General features: G+C 41.0%; 1 protein-coding gene and 1 pseudogene across 2 annotated transcripts in view; both read right to left on the bottom strand.

The window, feature by feature from the left end:
• Positions 1-18,354, bottom strand: part of LOC308647923 (olfactory receptor 2T3-like) — a 668,743-nt pseudogene that overhangs the window by 14,677 nt on the left and 635,712 nt on the right. The window lies entirely within an intron of this gene.
• LOC308652345 (olfactory receptor 14A16-like) lies at positions 6,001-15,862 on the bottom strand (the record flags this gene model as incomplete). The annotated part of the gene is made up of 2 exons (XM_081300090.1): positions 6,001-6,438; positions 15,332-15,862. The coding sequence occupies 2 exons, from the start codon at positions 15,860-15,862 to the stop codon at positions 6,001-6,003; spliced, it is 969 nt and encodes a 322-aa protein (XP_081156216.1).

Here is an 18,354-nt window from a genome sequence, read left to right as displayed (position 1 = left end):
AAATAGCCAATACAATTCTCAGGAAAAGAACAATTCTAGCAGCATCACAACAGTGATTTAAAAATATAACACAGAGCCATCTTAACAGACACAGCATGGTATTGGCATAAAAATAGACATGCAGATCAATGGACTAGAGAGTAGATCCTGGAATGACACAGGCATCTACAGGCATCTGATTCTTGATTAAAGGAGCCCAAGCACAGGTTGGAAAACGGATGTCCTCTTTTAAACACAGTGCTGGGAAAACTGGACATTCAGCCATGGATGGTTGACGCTAGGTTCCTATCTTGCACCCGTACGAACATTGACTCAAAATGGACCAAAGACCTTAATGTAACACTGAGATTTTCTTCAGTGTTAGATATTGATACACACAATTATTTCTTGAATAAGAACACAATGGCTCAGGAAATTAATGCAAGAATTGCCAAATGGAATTACACCAGCTTCTGCAGCATGAGGAAAAAATCAGTAAGGTAAAGAGACAGCCATTCAGAATGGGAGAAATTCATGCTGGGTGTGTTGGGGCATGCCTGCAGTGTCTTGGGAGGCTGAGGAAGGAGGATCACAAGTTCAAAGCCAGCCTCAGCAACTTATCAAGGACCTAAAGAAACTTATAGAGACCCTGTCTCTAAATGAAATATTAAAAAGGACTGTGGCTTAGTGGTTAAGTGCCCCTTGGTTCAATCCCCAGCCCCCCAACCCCACCCCCAAAAAAATAATAGGAGAAAATTCTTGCCAGTTATTTATGTGGTAGAAGACTTATATCCAGAATATATAAAACCCTTAAAAAATTCAGCAACAAAAGGACAAGCAATCCTATGGGCAAATGATCTGAATAAACACTTCTCAAAAGAAGAAGTACAAGAAATATATAAATAATGCTCAACATGTTTAGCCATCAGGGAAATGCAAATTAAAAATCAATTGAGATTTCATCTCACCCCAGTAAGAAAGGCTACTCCCAACAAAACAAAAAATACAAATGTTGATGCTGAACCTGTAAACACTGATGATGGTGGTATAAATGACAACAATAATCATGCAAAATAGTACAGAGGTGCCTCAAAAACCTGAAGTTAGAACTTCCTTGTGATACATCTATACCACTGCCACATACATGTCCAAAGGAGTCAAAATCAGCATCCAAAAGAGCTACTTGATCAAGTTTATTGGTTTATAGTTCCCCAATAAACCCACATTTATTGGGGAACTATTTAAAGTGCCCAAGTTGTGGGATGGGCCTCCCTGCTCACCAGCAGATGAATGGACAGATATAATGTGGTGCATGTGCAGAATGGATTGTTATTCATCCACAAAGATCAATGGGATGGCGTAATTTTCAGAAGAAGAGTGCAACTTGAGCCACCACGTTAAACGAAATAAGCCAGACTCAGAAATGAAAGCATCACAAGTTTCTTGTGTAAGTGAAATTTAGAGGGTGGGGATGATGACATAGCAACAGGAGAGACTGCTACTAAGGAAGGGGATCAGGCTAACTGGGGAGGAGGTTGAGAGAGAGTCACTGGACACATGGATGCTCGTGTGAAAATGTCACAATGAAACCCATTAATTTATATATTTAGTATGCTAATAATATAATAAATAAAAAGACTATGTAATACTGTGCACAACCCAGGAAAGATGACACTTAAAAATGCTTTAATTCTATTGACCTGCCAGACAGGTATTATCAGAATTAGAAAAAATATGACTGATAATAAGCAAAATAGTTATTTAATAAAAACCAACTTAGAATTAGTATGTATGTTAAAATTAGCAGAAAAGACACTAAAAAGGTCACAGTTGATTTATAAAATATTATCACATGTAAATAAATTCTGCTCTTTTATAACTTAAAGGTATTTTTATATTTATAAATGTATTATATTTTTTTTCCTTAGAAGTTTATTTACAGAGGTTTGCTTCCAGGATTTTTTTTCTATTATAAACTCTGCCATAATGTATATTATAGCATTTTTTGTCTTTGGGAACTTATGTAAATATATGGATAGAGTATATTTTTACAACAATCTTACTGAGATTAAGTCACATGCCATAAATTTTGTCCATATAAAATGTATAGTTTAGTATTTTTGGTACATTCCCAAGGTCGCATAAAAATTGCCACTCCCTACTTTCACAACATTTGCATCATTCCAAAAAGCCCACTGTGTCTCTTAACAGCCCTGGACTGTTTGCTCTTTACCCCAGCCCCTGGCAATTGCTAATTTGCTCTCTATGTCTATGGATTTGCCTCTATTGGTATTCCATACAATGTAGATATAGAACATGAAGCCATTACGACTGGCTTCTTTCACTGATCTTAATGTCCATGAGGCTCATCCATGTCATTAGAATGTACTCGTAATTCATTTTTATCGATGAATAATATTTCATTGTATGGACATATTGCACTTTAATTACCCATTCATTTGTTGATATACGCTTTGATGCTATCATGAATCTTTATGCACAAAGTGTCAGCACACAGGCCATTTCACTTTTCTTGGGTACACACTTAGCATGGGATGGCGGGTTTAGTGGTAACCACGTTCAGCTTTCTGCAGAACTGTAGAGCTGTTCTCCATAGCACCCATACCATTTTACATTTTCCCTCAGTGATGTGTTGAGGGTTCCAATTTCTCTACAATCTTCACTGTCACATTTTTTGTTTTTGTTCTTCTTATGTTTGCAGTTCTCATTAGTGTGACGTGTGTCTCACTATGGTTTTAATTTTTGCTTTCAAGTGACTAATGATACTGTGAGGCTTTTCATGCACTTACTTGCCACTTGCTTTTCCTCTTTGGGTGATGAATATGAATATACCACAATGAAACCTGTGTTTTTTTGAATAATTAAAATGGCTAATAAAAATTACAAAAAAATATAAAACTCTGCCATGTTGGATTGAGCTATTTGTCTTTTTTCACCGAGATGCACATTGATTTTTTGAAACACACTTACATAGCATTCTCCCAATGTTTTGTCTTTATACTATTTAGTGAAGTAAACAGAGCTATTTATCTGAAGCACTGGAAGCTCTGTCCATGAGATAAACCATGCTGGGATAAGGAGCTGCTTCCCTGGTTTCTGTCACTTTCTCACCAGCTGGTGGATGGTCGGCAGCCAACAGGCCCGTCTGCATGCTTGGGGTGTTGCATCCACTGGCTGTTTCCGTTAGGTGGGGGGAACAGGGGAGGCTCAGGGCTGTTGCTGACTTCTGTGGAATTCTAAGCATTCACTTCCCCCTGCAGGGCCTTCTTTATGGTGGCATAGAGCTTGGTGGCTGTCCACAAAGGTGGCGTCTGTGAGCACAGGCTTTCTGTGGGTGGTTTGTGACTGGTGGAGATGGTCAGGGTGCCATCTCTGTAATGGAGGTGGAGTGTCAGTGGGCTCACCTTGGTCTGAGCCCCTGTGGCTGTGAGTGCTTATCACCTGCCTCATGCACTGGGGATTCTTGGTAAAGCCCTATCAAAGCTCTTGGTGACTGAACCCGTGAGGCCTGTGGGCACAGTTCCTCTGTGGGCATCTGTGACACCAAGGCTTCCACCCACCGTGACAGGGGTATGATGTCAACCAGCTCCTTTGGTGGTGGGGGAGTGCTGGGTTGGGGCTCACACCCTGGGAGTGATTTGCTCTTGGGCAAAGTCCCCCTCACTCCTCTGTCTGCAGGGAGGGTTTGGGGAGTCTTCAGCCAGCAGTGATCCTCCACAGGAGCCTCTCTGATGGGTGTCAGAGGCAGCCACTCCCGAGGCGCTCCCTCTGGGTTTACCTGAGGCTGTCTGTACGTGGTGAGAGCCCATGTTTATTCGTCTTTTTCTAGGGAAGCGGGCCAACTCTAGGCTTTGCAGAGGCCACCCTGCCGCACAGCCCTCAGCCCACCCCGGCTGGCCAGTGCGAGCTTCTCCACTGTCTCTGGGGCTGCTGACCGGCTAACTCAGCCTGCTGTCCTCCTGCCTGTTTCTGAGGAGGAAGCTCATGGGCTTTCTCTCCCCCTCTTCTCTTTGTTACCCCTCCCCATGGCTCCACAATTGTCAGGGCTTGGGTTCAAGGAATTCTTTCCTCATTTTTTTGCTCCAGTAACCAAATCCCATGTTGCAAGTCTCGAGCTGTCCAATGTTGGGTTTGGAGTGTTTACTCTGGCCACTTCTCTGGTCAGCTGTTTTCACTACTTCATTTCCAGGGCGAAGGGCTACAGCCTAGATGTGCTCCATTGTCAAATGTCCCCTTGACCTGTGGATTGCCCAGCAGTGGGATTGCTGAACCGCAGGAGAGTTCTAGTTTTAATTATTTTGAACAAATGTTTTAGAAAATAACAAAGAGGAAACACAAAGCATACTTAACTTTTTCCTTTTCCTCTAGTAAATTCTAACTAATATATATTTTCCCCCAAATATTTTTCACTGTACATTTATTTTCAGGTAAGGTCATGAACCAGAAAAATCATAAGAAAAGCATAAGTTTGTCCTCCTTTTTAAAATTCCCTCTCTCTCTCTCTCTCTCTCTCTCTGTGTGTGTGTGTGTGAGTGTGTGAGTGTGTCTCCAGCTCTTGGTATGGTTGGCTGAGTGCTATGGGAAATCACTGAACTTGATTCATAGCCAGTTTTGCACCTGCAGTTATTAGGATCAGATATTATACTGTTTTAGTTAGATCTTGGTCAATGTAATAAAGATAGTCAGCAAGAGCACTTTAGAGGAGAGAAAGTCTATTTTGGCTCATATTTTCAGAGGTTCAGTCCATGGTGAGCTGATCCACAGCCCTGAGCCTGAGGTGATTCAGAGCATCCTGGAGGAAGGGTGAAGTGAAAGAGAGCAGCTCAGGGCACGGCCCACAGGAATCCAGGAGAACTCTACTGAGCACGGAAAAAATACAGACCCCACAGCCACCCCCCCCACTGACCACCTCCTCCAGCCACACACCTCAGCTGCCACAATTACCTCCCAGTTAATCCACATCAGCAGATCCATCCCCTGATTCAGTTACACTTTTCACAGTCTGATCATTGCACTTTTGAAAATTCTTGTATTGTCTCACCCGTGAGCTTTTGGGGGAACACCTTGTATTTAAATCAAAAGGAAGTGATAGAAAGTACTAATAAATCACATATTTAACAGTTTCATATGTTAGTTGATATGTTGGTCAATGAGAATAGAAAATTAAGAACATTTCAAAGTATAGGTAAAAAGTACATAGTAAAGTGAAAACTTAAGAACACAGCAATTATTTTCACAGATAAGTCAGAAGTTATTAATAAATTCTCAACATCACATGTTTTATGCAACCCACAAATGTTGAAAGGACATGATCATCTGGGGATAAGAGACACAGTGCTCGTGCCTAGGTAGGAGAACTGCCCATCTGTGGAAAATGCATCTCCTGGAAAAGTGTCCCTCCTTTGCTTTTCAGTGCTATTTATGAATGTGCTGTTGAGATAGGAGTGAATATTTTATTGACTGTGGAGCTAATTTTGTAAATGAGGACAATATAAGTAACATGTAAGGCTCTAGAAATGTGTGCTCAGGAAAGAATGGCTAACAGGCCAGGGTAGAGCCCAACAGACCCAACAGGGTGAAGTGAGATTAGGCAGGTCCAGTGCAATCAGGGCCGTTCGCCAGGAGATTTTTAGGTCACAATGGTTGTTTTTCCTCTTTGGAGCACAAACCACAGCATCTAGATCTATAGTCTCACTCAAGAATGACTTTTTAATAACTCCCTTGGCAAATATCCAAAACCAAGATGTGTGCCTTGATTTAAGAAACCAATTAAGATAACCCAGAGAAACCTGCGGCAAATCACTAATGATCACACTTTCTCTGGCAATGCTCCAAAACTGTGATAGGTACAGCCAAGCGCAGCCTTGCTAATAACCTGGTCGCATATTTTATTCCAGTTGCAACTAAGATCAGCACATTGGTTCCAGATAAAGCTGGAGACAAACACAGACCAGCCTAGACTGACCCTGTACATCCACGAACGGGAAGGGAGGAATCACACTATTCTTGGAGGAACAGGAGGATGTGCTGCTTTGTCAGGAGCTTCCCGGTGACCAGCTTCTCCAATCCTGCCTTCATGGCCTTGTTCCTCAGGCTGTAGATGAGGGGGTTGAGGGTCGGGGAAAGCACAACATAGACTGCAGAGAGCACCAGGTCAGTGGAGGAGGAGGACCCCAGGAGGGGCTTCAGGTAAGCACAAAAACCGGTTGAAAGGAAAAGGACTACAACTGCCAGGTGGGGGAGGCAGGTGGAGTAGGCTTTGGCCTGCCCTGCTGTGGACGGGATCCCCCTGACGGTGGAGAAGATGAAGACGTAGGAGACGACGATGCCGGCAAAGCAGCCAGTGTCCAGGAAGACATTAATGATAATGAGCACAATTTCTGCAGTCACACGCTTTGAAGAAGAGACAGCTAACAACTGGGGAATGTCACAGAAGAACTGTTGGATCTCATGGAATCCACAGTAAGATAAAGAAAAGGTGCTCACAGTGTGGATAGCAGATACAAAGCCACTGCTGAGCCAGGACAGAGTGGCCATCTGCACACAGGTGTCCCTGCTCATGATGGCGTCATAGTGCAGGGGATGGCAGATGGCAGCATAGCGGTCCACGGACATCGCTGTGAGGAGGCACAGGCCTGTGTCTGCTGAGAAAAGCACCAGGAATACCTGAGCCAGACAGCCAAGGAACGAGATGGAGTGGCAGTGGGTGACCCAGTTGGCCACAGCTTTGGGCACCACAGCAGAAATGAGGCAGATGTCAAAGAGGGACAGATTCCTCAGGAAGAAGTACATGGGTGAGTGGAGGCCTGGGTCCAGGGAGGTGATGGTCATGACGAGGCCATTCCCCACCAGGGCAGCCAGGTATATCGCAGTAAAAATCACAGCTGGTAGGAGCTGAGGACTCCGTGAGTCAGAAAAACCCAGGAGAAGAAATTCTGTGACCACAGAGTTATTACTCATTCTCAAACAATCGTTCTGCAGTGAAAATGGACATGTGTGATTAAAAGGGCAGGCATACCAAGCATTCCTGTCCAACACGGAGCAGATGTCAATGAATGGGTTTCTGTGTGAATCTGTGCATGCATATGAACAATGTGGATTTAACAGTAAATTTTCTCCAATAAAGGAATCATTCATTTGTCCCATTGTCCCAACTGCTTGTTCTCTCAATTTCTCTTTTTAAGTCTGTGAAACTGTTCTCCATCTGTAGACACAAATTGTTTACAGGAACACAGCAGAAAGCAACCTGTGTCTTCTAAAGAAGTATCTGTATTAAAATGTCTAAAGAGGGAGAGACAGACTGATAGCTGCCTGCCAGGACTATTTCCATTTTGCTTTGCAAATTCTTCTGCAATTAATATTTTAATATATTTTGGATACTTGTCTTTAAAATAAATTTTACAACACAACAGATGTATATCTACCTGCTCTTTTAAAGTTTCTTGCTTGTTTAATTTTCTCTGAGACTTTAGGTCATTTTTAAAATTAGTTAAATTTACTCTCAGAGTTTATTTTGGGCTTCTGTATTTCTATATTCTATATTTCTTAACACTCTTATATCCTTTCAATTTTTTCAAGTTTATGTCTATAAGGTTATTTCATACATTCCTGAAATAATATTTCTAGGTAGATGAAAGAGAGAGAGGGGGAGAGAGAGAGAGAGAGAGAGAGAGAGAGAGAGAGAGAGAGAGAGAGAGAGAGAGAGAGAGAGAGAGAGAGAGAGAGAGAGAGAGAAAGAGAGAGAGAGAAAGAGAGAGAGAAAGAGAGGCCTACCAAACTTTGATTTAAATCCTGGTGCACAACTTTAAAAAGGCAAAACATATTAAGATTTTATTTAAATTTATATTTTCATTCTCTCTATAATAGTTGCTAATCCTGTTTCCAATTTCCAGATGAATATTTTCTTAAGATATTCTGAGTTCTTTCTATAGTTCAAGGACAAAATTTACATAACTTTCTAGTTGATTTAAAAATTGACCAACTTTAGATGGAAATCCATAAACAGGCAGATATACAGTTACGTAAATGTTGATATAAGTGTACCAGCATATCAATATTCATTTCTAGTGATTATTTATCCATACATGTCAGCGTTTTCCTTCATAACTTCTGATATAATTTTCTAAGACCATAGTTGAGACAATTTTCTGCCAGTATTTTATAATTTCCTTTCTATTGATTATCCTTCTATCCATTAAATAATTAAATTAATTCAACCAGCTGGAAAAAAAGACAGTCCTTTAAATAATTTAGATAATAAAATTTAGTCTAAAATTCTAAAATTCCTAGGAAGGTTCTGGTGGTGCACATCTGTAATACCCACTACTTGGGATGTTGAGGCAGGGAGATCACAAGTTTGAAGTCAAAATCAGCAAATTGCTGAGAGACTGCCTAAAAACAAACAAACAAAAAAAAGGCAAAACTGGTGAGGGGGGTACACACCTATAATTCCAGTGGCTCAGGAGGCTGAAGCAGAGGATCACGAGTTCAAGGCCAGCCTCAGCAACTTAGACCCTAAGCCACTTAGTAAGACCCTGTCTAAAAATTATAAAAAAACAAACAAACAAAAAAGGGGGCTGGGGATGTAGCTCAGTGGCAAAACTCTTCTGTAATGATTATTTACATAGTATGATTATTTACAAAATTTGATATATCTTTGAGCCAATATTTCACAATAAAGATAAAGCCTTTGAAACAAATTATTTGAGAATGTATTTCAGAAAATACACTCAAAATTAATATCTTATTTCTCAGTGACCTATACTTACAAAATGTGTTTTAATTATCTTTAAGTTGACATTTAATCATCCAAGAAACACTTCTAATTGGGGCATTGAAACCCAAGTTTTCTCCTGGGCCAGTTGTTTTCTAACTGAAATTATAATCAATAATCAGAAAAAAAGAACATTCAAATTTGCTAAAGTATCTGCACTGTGTGAAATGGAAATTGTCATTTCCATTCAAGTTTCGATGTAGAGGCTGGTGAAATCACTACAGATCACTAAGTTAAGTGGTCCAAGGTCATACCACCTTCCAAATGGTAGAGGCCTCCAGCATAGTACTGTCCCCTGCTGTCTCCAGCCCAGCACTGTCCCCACTGTCTCCAGCCCAGAAATGTCCCTGCTGTCTCCAGCCCAGCACTGTCCCCGCTGTCTATAGTTTGCAAAAGCAGTGGTAGATAAGCACAAACAGAGGGAGGGTGGAACTGGTTTTCTCTGATGTCCCTGTCCCACAGGCTGGAAGTTGGAAATGTTCCAAAGGGAGATGATGTGGGGACTGTTTACTCATCTCCATGGCTGCTGGAGATGCAGTCTGGCTCCACGTGTGTGCAGGATGCACTGGGATGACACCTTGCGTGAGTGAGTGTGAACACTGAACGCCCTCAGGAGTCCCAGTGCTTAGTGAAAGAGCACCCAAGACACACTTACCTAACCCCTGTGGTGGACATGTGCAGGAGGGACCGTGCATCTGGAATGTCCCCAGGGACTTATCATCTCACAGTACCAATCCATGGTTATTATTTTTTAAGTTATCATAAGCCATATTTTTTTCTGGATTGGCGAGTTCTGTTTTCTCTTGTGAGTTTAGAGCAGCAAATGCATGATTCTAATGAGGGATGTTAATTAATCAATGATTCAGGGACCAAAAGCTAAAACTTGTACCACATGCAAATGCTTTGATATTGGTGCTATTTTTCATAAATTATCTGGAAATTAGAAGGTGTTCAATTATAATCATACATACAAATTCTTTGAGATTGAATGCTACGCTAATACATATTAATTACAGTGTTCACAATAACCTCAGATTCAGATGACAAAAAGTTGTGAGATAAAGTGGCCAGTTTAAGAAGCTGGCTGTGTACTTCATTAGCAGAGTACTTGACTAGCTTGCACAGGGCCTTGATTTCTAGTCCCTGACACTATGTCATCCATGAAGAAAATGAAGACAGCAAAACACTATGTCTCTGAAATGTCTTTCCATTCTCAAGAACTTATCCAAGTCAAGGGAAAAATGGGATGGGACTTGTACAGAATAAGTGTCATCTTGGATACTGGATAAGTATCATCTTGAGGGACACAGACTTACCCTCATGAGTGCTAGGACTTGGGACTGGTTCCCTGTGGTAACTGGTTTGGAGTGTCCCACTGTAGAGAGGATAAGGGCTCCTCCTGCTTGTCTCCAGTGGACAGAGTGTCATGAGGCCAGGAGTGAAGTGCTGTAGACACTGGGAGGGAAGAAGAGCTACTTGTTCGGCCCATCACACTGGACCTTTCCCAGAAGCATTTCCCAATAAACCTATCTCTCACATGCCATCTCCAGGTCTCTCAGCAAATTATCTCCCTGTCCTAGCATAACTGGACCATGACCAAGCGGGGCCTTATCCCAGAGGTGCAAGGTTGACATACATACGCCAATTAAAAAAGGTCATCCCCTACATGGTGGAATTAAGGACAAGAATCATGTGATCCTCTCAACAGATGCATAGAAGGCCTCTGATTCAATCCATGCCCATTCATGTTAAAAGCCCTCGAGAAACCAGGGATAGAAGGAGCTTAGCTCAACATCATAAAAGCTAAACATGACAAAACCAAAGCCAATGTCCTGTTGAACAGACAAAAACTGAAGACATTTCCTCTAAAATTAGCAAAAAGATAAGAATGTTCTCTCTCACCCAACCTTTCATATACAGAAGAATGAAAGTACTTTCCTATCTCTTACTCTTCCCACAAGTCAAAACAAAGTGGATCAAAGAACTAGGAATTAGACCAGGAAACTTTGCAACTGTTACAAAAAAACCACAGGGTCAATTCTCCATCATATTGATGCAGGCACAGTATTCCTTAACAAGACCTTAAAAGTGCAAAAAATACACCCAAGAATCAGTAAGCAGGACAACATCAAATCAAAAGCCTTCTGCACAGCAAAGAAAATGGTAAAGAGCACTAAAAGAGAACCCACAGAACTGGAAAAAAAATGTTTGCTAGCTACTTGCTGCTCAGATAGGGGATTCATATCTAGAATATATAAAGAATGCAAATAACTTAACACCCCAAACCAAATAGCCCAATCAATTAATGGGCAAAAGAACTGAACACACATCTCTCTCTCTCTCTCTCTCTCTCTCTCTCTCTCTCTCTCTCTCTCTTAAAAAGAAAAAGGCACAATGGCTAATAAATATATTTTAAAAATTCAATATTCCTAGCAATGAAGAAAACCAAAATTACACAGAAATTTTATCTCATTCTGGTCAAAGAATGCACATAATAAATAATAAATGATGGTGAGGATGTGGGGGGAAAGTTTATCATACATTTTTGGTTTCAGTACAAATTATTATGATCACTCTGGAAAGTACGCAGATTACTCAAAAGTGGGCATGGAACCACTGTATGAACCAGCTACCCTACTCCGAGTTCTTTTTCCCACCAGCACACCCTAATGATACAGCCTCATTGGTTTTCACAGCAGTGCAACTCACAACACCCAAGATTTCTGTTTCAGTCAGCTTTTGGGCACTGTAACCAAAAAACCTAACAAGAACAAATAAAGGAGGTGTTTTAGTCAGTTGTTTTCACTGATGTGACCAAGATACCTGACAAGAACAATTTTTTTTTCTGGTATGGGGGATTGAACCAGGAGGGCTAAAGCAGTAAGCCACACCCCAGCCTTTTAAATTTTTTTTTTTTTTAAATTTTGAGACATGTTCTCACTAAGTTGCTGAGGCTGACTTAAAACTTTTGATACTCTTGCCTCAGCCTCCTAAGCCACTGAGATTACAGGTATGCTCCATCTCATCTGGCAGACAAAAACAGTTTTAAAGAGATGATGTTTATTTGGAGGCTCATGCTGTTAAAGGTCTCAGTCCACAGATGGCCAGCCATTCCTTGGGGCCTGGGTGGGGTAGAACCTTGTGGCAGAAGTGAGAGGCAGAGGAAAGCAGCTGGGGACATGGCGCCAAGAAGCAGAGAGGGATTCCCCTCACTATAGACAACATGTGTGCCCCAAAGGCATGCCCCAATGACCCACCACACCCCATCTGCCCACAGCTACCACCAAATTAATCCCAACAAGGGACTAGTTCACTGATTAGGTTCAGGCTCTCATAACACAATCATTTCACCTCTAACCCCTTTCGCATTACTTCACACATGAGCTTTTTGGAGACATCTCATATGTGGCTGACAGGTTCAGAGGTCTCAGTCCATGGAAGATTGAATTAATAGCTCTGGGCTGGAAGTCAGGGGGAACATCATGGTGGGAGGGTGTGGAGGAGGAAGGCAGCTCAGGACATGGCACCAGGAAGCAGAGAGAACTCTGCTTGCCAGGGACAAAATACATGCCCCAAAGGCATGTTCCTAGTGACCCACCTCCTCCAGCCACACCCTACCTGATTATAGTTACCACCCAATTAATCCATTCAAGTGGATTAATGCCCTGATTAGGTTGAGGCTCTCATAAGCCAGTCACTTCTCCTCTGAACTTTCTCGATTTGTCTCACACATGAGCTTTTGTTGACACCTTATATCTAAACCACACCAATATGCAACCAGCCCATATGCTGATCAATAGATAAATGGATTAAGAAAATGTGGTATACATGCACAATGGAGTTTTACTCAGCCATAAAGAAGAATGATGTTGTAGCATTTGCCAGTCAATGGATGGAACTGGAGACATCATGCTAAATGAAATAAGCCAGACTCAGAAAATCAAGGGTTGAAAGATTTTTCTCATATGCTGAAACAAGGGAAAGATAAGGGGGAAAAAGGAAGGGATAGATAGATAACACGATGGTATAGGGAAGATCAGTGGAGAGAGTTTGAAGGGGAGGGAGGAGGGTGAAATGCAGAACGCACTTGACAATATTCCCTATGTGCATGTATCAATACACCCCAGTGGATTCCATATTTATGTAGATCTATCAATCAGAAATTTAAATATATGTAAATAAGTGGAGGTTCATTAGTAGTGTAGAAGGAGATAGTGGGAGGGAGGAGGGAAGCGAGGCACTGGGGATGGAAATGGAGGGAAAGAATGCAGTGTTTTGAATCCTGTACCTTTGTTGTGCCTTTTAAAATAAGAGTTCTGAATTGTTTCAAGAATTTTTTGGATGTTTGAAGTCCCTTTTCATAATATAAATAAAATTTAAGCATAAGAATATAATTGTCTTCAAAATATATTTGGAATTTTGAGTTTTTCCACATAACTAGTCCTACCAGGTAAGCTAGGGATCTGTTACCAGCCCCTCAGTGAATGCCAGAAGTCATGTAGAGCAATCCACCTGGTCTGTTATGGGCTTTCCTAGACATAAATGCCTAGGATAAAGTTTAATATACAAATTAGGAACAGTGAGAGGTTAATATGCAATAATATTAGAAATAAAAAATTATGACTACAAGCACTGTTAGAAAATTTATTTTAATTCTGTGCACTGTTTATTTCCACAATTTTCCATTTGATGTATTCTTACTCTCATTGACTTCAAGTAACTAAACTGGCAGAAAGCAAAATCACAGGTAAGGGGTGATTCTCGACAAGATGTGGAAACCTGTAAACAGAGACTGCTTGTTGTTCTCCTTTATAATGTGAATGTTTTTATCTTTATTGTCTAATTGCCTTGACTAGAAATCAAAAACAAGGCAATCTATGGCCAAGTTGAATGCTAACTTCATCTCCTTCCCTCTGCTTGAAGAATTTCAAGGGCTGTCCGACCTGGTAGCGGTGGGAGACATAGGTGTTGTGAAATTGCCTTTCCCTCTCTTTACAATTTTATTTTTTAAATTAAAAAAAATCAGTTAATTTTTAATCCTTCCTCATAATACAAATTTATTTTAATTTATATTCCTAAATATATAAAAGAAGATTATAAGCAATGATAAAATACATTGGGGAAATAGATGCAAAATAACCAGCAGCCAAAAATACTAATCTTGACAAATGGAAAAACATCAGTAACAACAAAAACAGGAATTCAAGGATTGGTAAGTTGAAGAAATGCAAGCAAGTTTGGTGTTTTTATAATATTTTAAATTAATAATTTATGAAATAATAAAGCTAAAATAACAAAATAAAAATGTTCATATTTTATGTTAATATTTGAAATATGAAATACAACATGAAAATGGACATAAATGATAAATTTTGTGTCATTTTGTGAAAATTTTGAAGATTATAATGTGTTTGTTCCCAATCTTCATCACCTTTTACTAAGACTTAGCGTTTATATCTATGCTCATGCCAGAAATTCCGATTCAAAGGCATTTATGGGGGGAAAGTTTTGGTTTGTAGTTGTTTTACATTTCTGTAGTTGTAACCCTCACCAGTTGCTTGTCTTAGAATAAATCTTCATTATTCTACAGGCCCAGATCAATCTGGCTGGAGTCTTGGGAGTGGGCAGGGCTGCGTTTCTTTGGGAGTCTGCAGCACAGACTCTTCTATCCCCAGAAGTTCCCTTCAGGCTTCAGCACAGGACAGTCCTGCCTCAGTGACAGCGAGGTCAGACCACTCTCCCACAGTCAGTCCTTCTCTGAGGAAAATCTTAGTCTGCAGTTTCTGAGGGTTGAGGTGATTAGACTGGGACCAACAGCCACCCCAAACCCTTTAACCTAGTCACAAATGCAAGCAGAGAATTGTGTTAACAGTTTCTGAGGAGCTGGTCATTCAGAAACCTGCCCAGTATCATGGATGCCCTGATCACATGGATACGCTCTAAGGAAGAAACGATTGATGGTTCTGAGATAATCATTGGTGATCATGGTCATGAACCTATAAACCTCATTCTAAATAAAATAGACATGTATACAAACCAAAATATTAAGTTATTTACCTTACATCAAAATAAACCATATACCAAAACAACAATTTATAAAGATGTTTAATTGATCCTTTCTAGAGAATAGTCCTATTGTTTTCCCCCCTAATACTTATGACACAGTTTCCCTAGAATCTTCCACAGAGAGGCTTTGACATCCTTGTTCCTCAGGCTGTATATCACAGGGTTCAAAGACGGAGGCATCACAGAATAGAGAACAGACACCAGAAAGTCCACAGGATGCGGGGATTCCGGCACTGGCTTCAAATAGGCAGTGACACCCGTCACTATGAATGTGGTCACCACTATGAGATGGGGTATGCAGGTGGAGAAGGCTCTTGACCATCCTTGTGAGGATGGCATTCTTGTGACAGTTTTGAAAATGTACACATATGAAAATCCAATGGACACAACACAGGAAAGTCCAAATGTGACCCCCATGACCACAGTAACATTAATGGTGACATGTGACTTTGAGCAAGAAATCTTCAGCAGAGAGGGGACATCACAGAAAAATTGTGGGAGTTTTCTGGAGCCACAGAAAGATAAAGAGAAAGTTCCTGCAGAGTATAAGACCCCAAAGATGCCCCCGAGGAACCAGGAGACAGCCACCATCCACACACAGAGCCCCCTGTTCATGATGACGTTATAGTGCAGGGGGTGGCAGATGGCCACATAGCGGTCATAGGACATGGTCGTCAGGACAGACAGCTCAGTCCCAGCAAACTGAGTCACCAACAAGACCTGTGAGACACATCCTGGGAAAGAGATGGTGCTCCTGTGGCACAAGGAGCTCACAATGAAGTTGGGGACAGTGACTGAGACAAGGCAAGCATCCAGGAGGGACAAGTTCTTCAGGAAGAAGTACATGGGGGTGTGGAGACACTGGTCCACGGTGACCAGGACGATGATGAGAAGGTTCCCCACCAGTGCCACCTGGTAAATCAGCAAGAACAGGAAGCCGTGTGCAAGCTGGAGTTCGTGGGCCTCGGAGAATGGTGTGAGGTAGAACTCCATCCCCACTGTGTGGTTGGCCGTGGCCACCATACTGTGGACCTGATGGAGGGAGGACGTGTGACAGGTTCCCACTGAGCCTTGCTCTGGACCAACAGTGTGTGCTCACCGCTGCAGGGTCCAGCTCTGCTCTGCGATAACGCTTGCACCCACGGCTCTCCTGACACAGCAGGCTCAACGACCTGCCCAGCTCCACTCCTGATGCGCGTCACAGCAACGCCGAGAAGACAGATCAGGGAGAAAACTGAAAAAATGAAAATTGGAGATTTTACATATCTACTAATAAATTTTATAAATTTATAAAATTTATCTTGAATCATTCCTGAATGTCTAAGTAAAATTTTTGGAATAAGCCAGTGAACTTGTAAAGCAGCTCAAAGAGGGCATACCCATCGAATCATATTGAAATAATCCTGTTTTTAATACTCAGTAACATTTTCATAGAGAGGAAACGTAGTTTATATTTTATTACTAAATACATTGAACAAAAGTATAAGAACTAAAGCCTATGGCAAAAAGGAGAGAGAAAAAGTGAAAGAAAATTTATAAATTATAAATTTCATGTAGGTATATCATTGTAATGAAGAAGCAATAGTGATCATGGATGATAAGTTAGAGAAGCGCAAGGAACACGGGGGAAATGTTCACCATTACCAACCCACAGTCTGTTTTTATATGCAGCCATACACAAATCATCTGTCTCTCTCTCTCTCTCTCTGTCTGTCTGTCTGTCTCTGTTTCTCTCTCTGACTGTATTTCCAGTATTTTTACAAAAAAAGGCACAAATAATTATAGCTATAATTATAGCTATAGAGTCCTGAGATCATGGGGTTGAAATTTATCCTTCAACCTAAATAGGTAATTTAGTATTTGAGAAAGAAGAAAATGTACAAAATATTTTTAATAGGAAATATAGAATAACTTTAATTGAATTTGAGTAAAAATAAAGCATTTCATAAAAATTAGATATTTAGCTGTAGGCCTTTAGAAAATAAAGTACTTAATTTCTAAAGAAAATGATACTTTGCTAATTATTGCCATTGACTTCTGTCCAACTTGTCAAGCTTTCTCCATCTTCTGAGTTAGAGAGGAATTAAGGCCTGTTCTAGCTAAGACAGCAGAACTCTCCTACGGATGGCCTGTGTGTGAAATTGAAGGAATTGCTGTTGCAATTCCAAACAGATTCTATCAAGGCAGTGGATGATGTTGTTTATCTGAGGACCCCATCGAGTTGACGATTCTCAGTGCTGGGCTGCGGGTGTTCAATCAGGATTACCTGACTGCATGAGCCAGCAGGAGCTGAGGAGGCTGCAGTATGTGTGCTGACCACCAACCATGCACTTCTTGGCTGTGCTTTCTGAGTTACTTCCTCTCTGGAAATAAAGCCCTTGCATTTTAAAAAAATACCGAGAAATCCTCTTCTGAAAGGACCTAATTTTCTATGGATTCCCCCAGTGTTTTATATGTGATACGTATTATAAAACCAAAGAAATAAATGCACTTGAAAAGAATTAAAAGCAAATGTGGAGGGAAGTGTATAACAGTTGTTTTAAAAACAACACTACAATTAATGTTTGCTAACTTGGTGATTTTCTGGTTCTCTTTGACTGTAGTTCTAGTTATAAAATGAGGAGTTCATATTCTGTGATTCCCAAGAAACTTCCTTTTTTAAAATGGACTTATTGCTTTATGTAAATAATTTTTAATCAAATTCAAATGTAACTGCCCAGATTTGATCATTACACATTGTGTGCATGTATTGGAAGTATTGGAATATCATATTGCATCCCATAAATATGAACTATAATGTGTCAATCAATTCTTTTCAATCTTAAAGTAAGCACTTGAAAGTAAATCTAGATTTAGCATATATCAGCTTCCTTCATGAAAACATACTTGGATATATATATTCATTCCATGGAGGATCTCTGTTCCCCAATAATTTCCATACCACCCCTGAAGCGCCAATATTCAGACCCACCTAGAAGGACCAGAAACATTGAAATTTTCTTTCTCTTGAGAGTCTTCAACCATCCTGGGTGTGAGGGAGAGGCTCAGTGATTTCACCTTGTCCGACATCCCCTCTTTTCAGTGAGCCTGAGATAGTTTTCACTGTGTTCTGCATCATCCTTTGGGAAACAGTGGACTGAGGGTAGGAGACGAGGACAAATTTAACAGGGACCATAGCTGGTCCCTGTGGACCCTTGGTGGCCTGGAGTGAGAGCAGCGTGCAGCCTGGCTCTGAGCCCACAGGCTCTGTGCCCTGCCTCTTCCTGTAGCATGTCCCTGAGAAGTGCCACCAGCCTCCTAGCTGGGAAGGAGCTCCCAGAGCATTGGAGCTGTGCTCCACTGCAGTCAGAGGGATGCACTTCCTCTCCAAATCCTAGGCAAGCTGAAGTGGGAGCTCCAGGGTATGTCTGAAGGGGCCAAGAAAGAGGTCCTAATGATATTTGCTTCTTTTCCCTGGTTTTCTCTGCTGGTTGCAAAGTTTGCACTGGGATCTAAAATGTGTCTCAAAACAAAGG

Source organism: Spermophilus citellus, assembly GCF_964194105.1.
Source record: "Spermophilus citellus genome assembly, chromosome: 1".
NCBI classification, from domain to species: domain Eukaryota; kingdom Metazoa; phylum Chordata; class Mammalia; order Rodentia; family Sciuridae; genus Spermophilus; species Spermophilus citellus.
The sequence above is the reverse complement of the archived record's forward strand: the minus strand, read 5'-3'. Positions and strand labels throughout refer to the sequence as shown.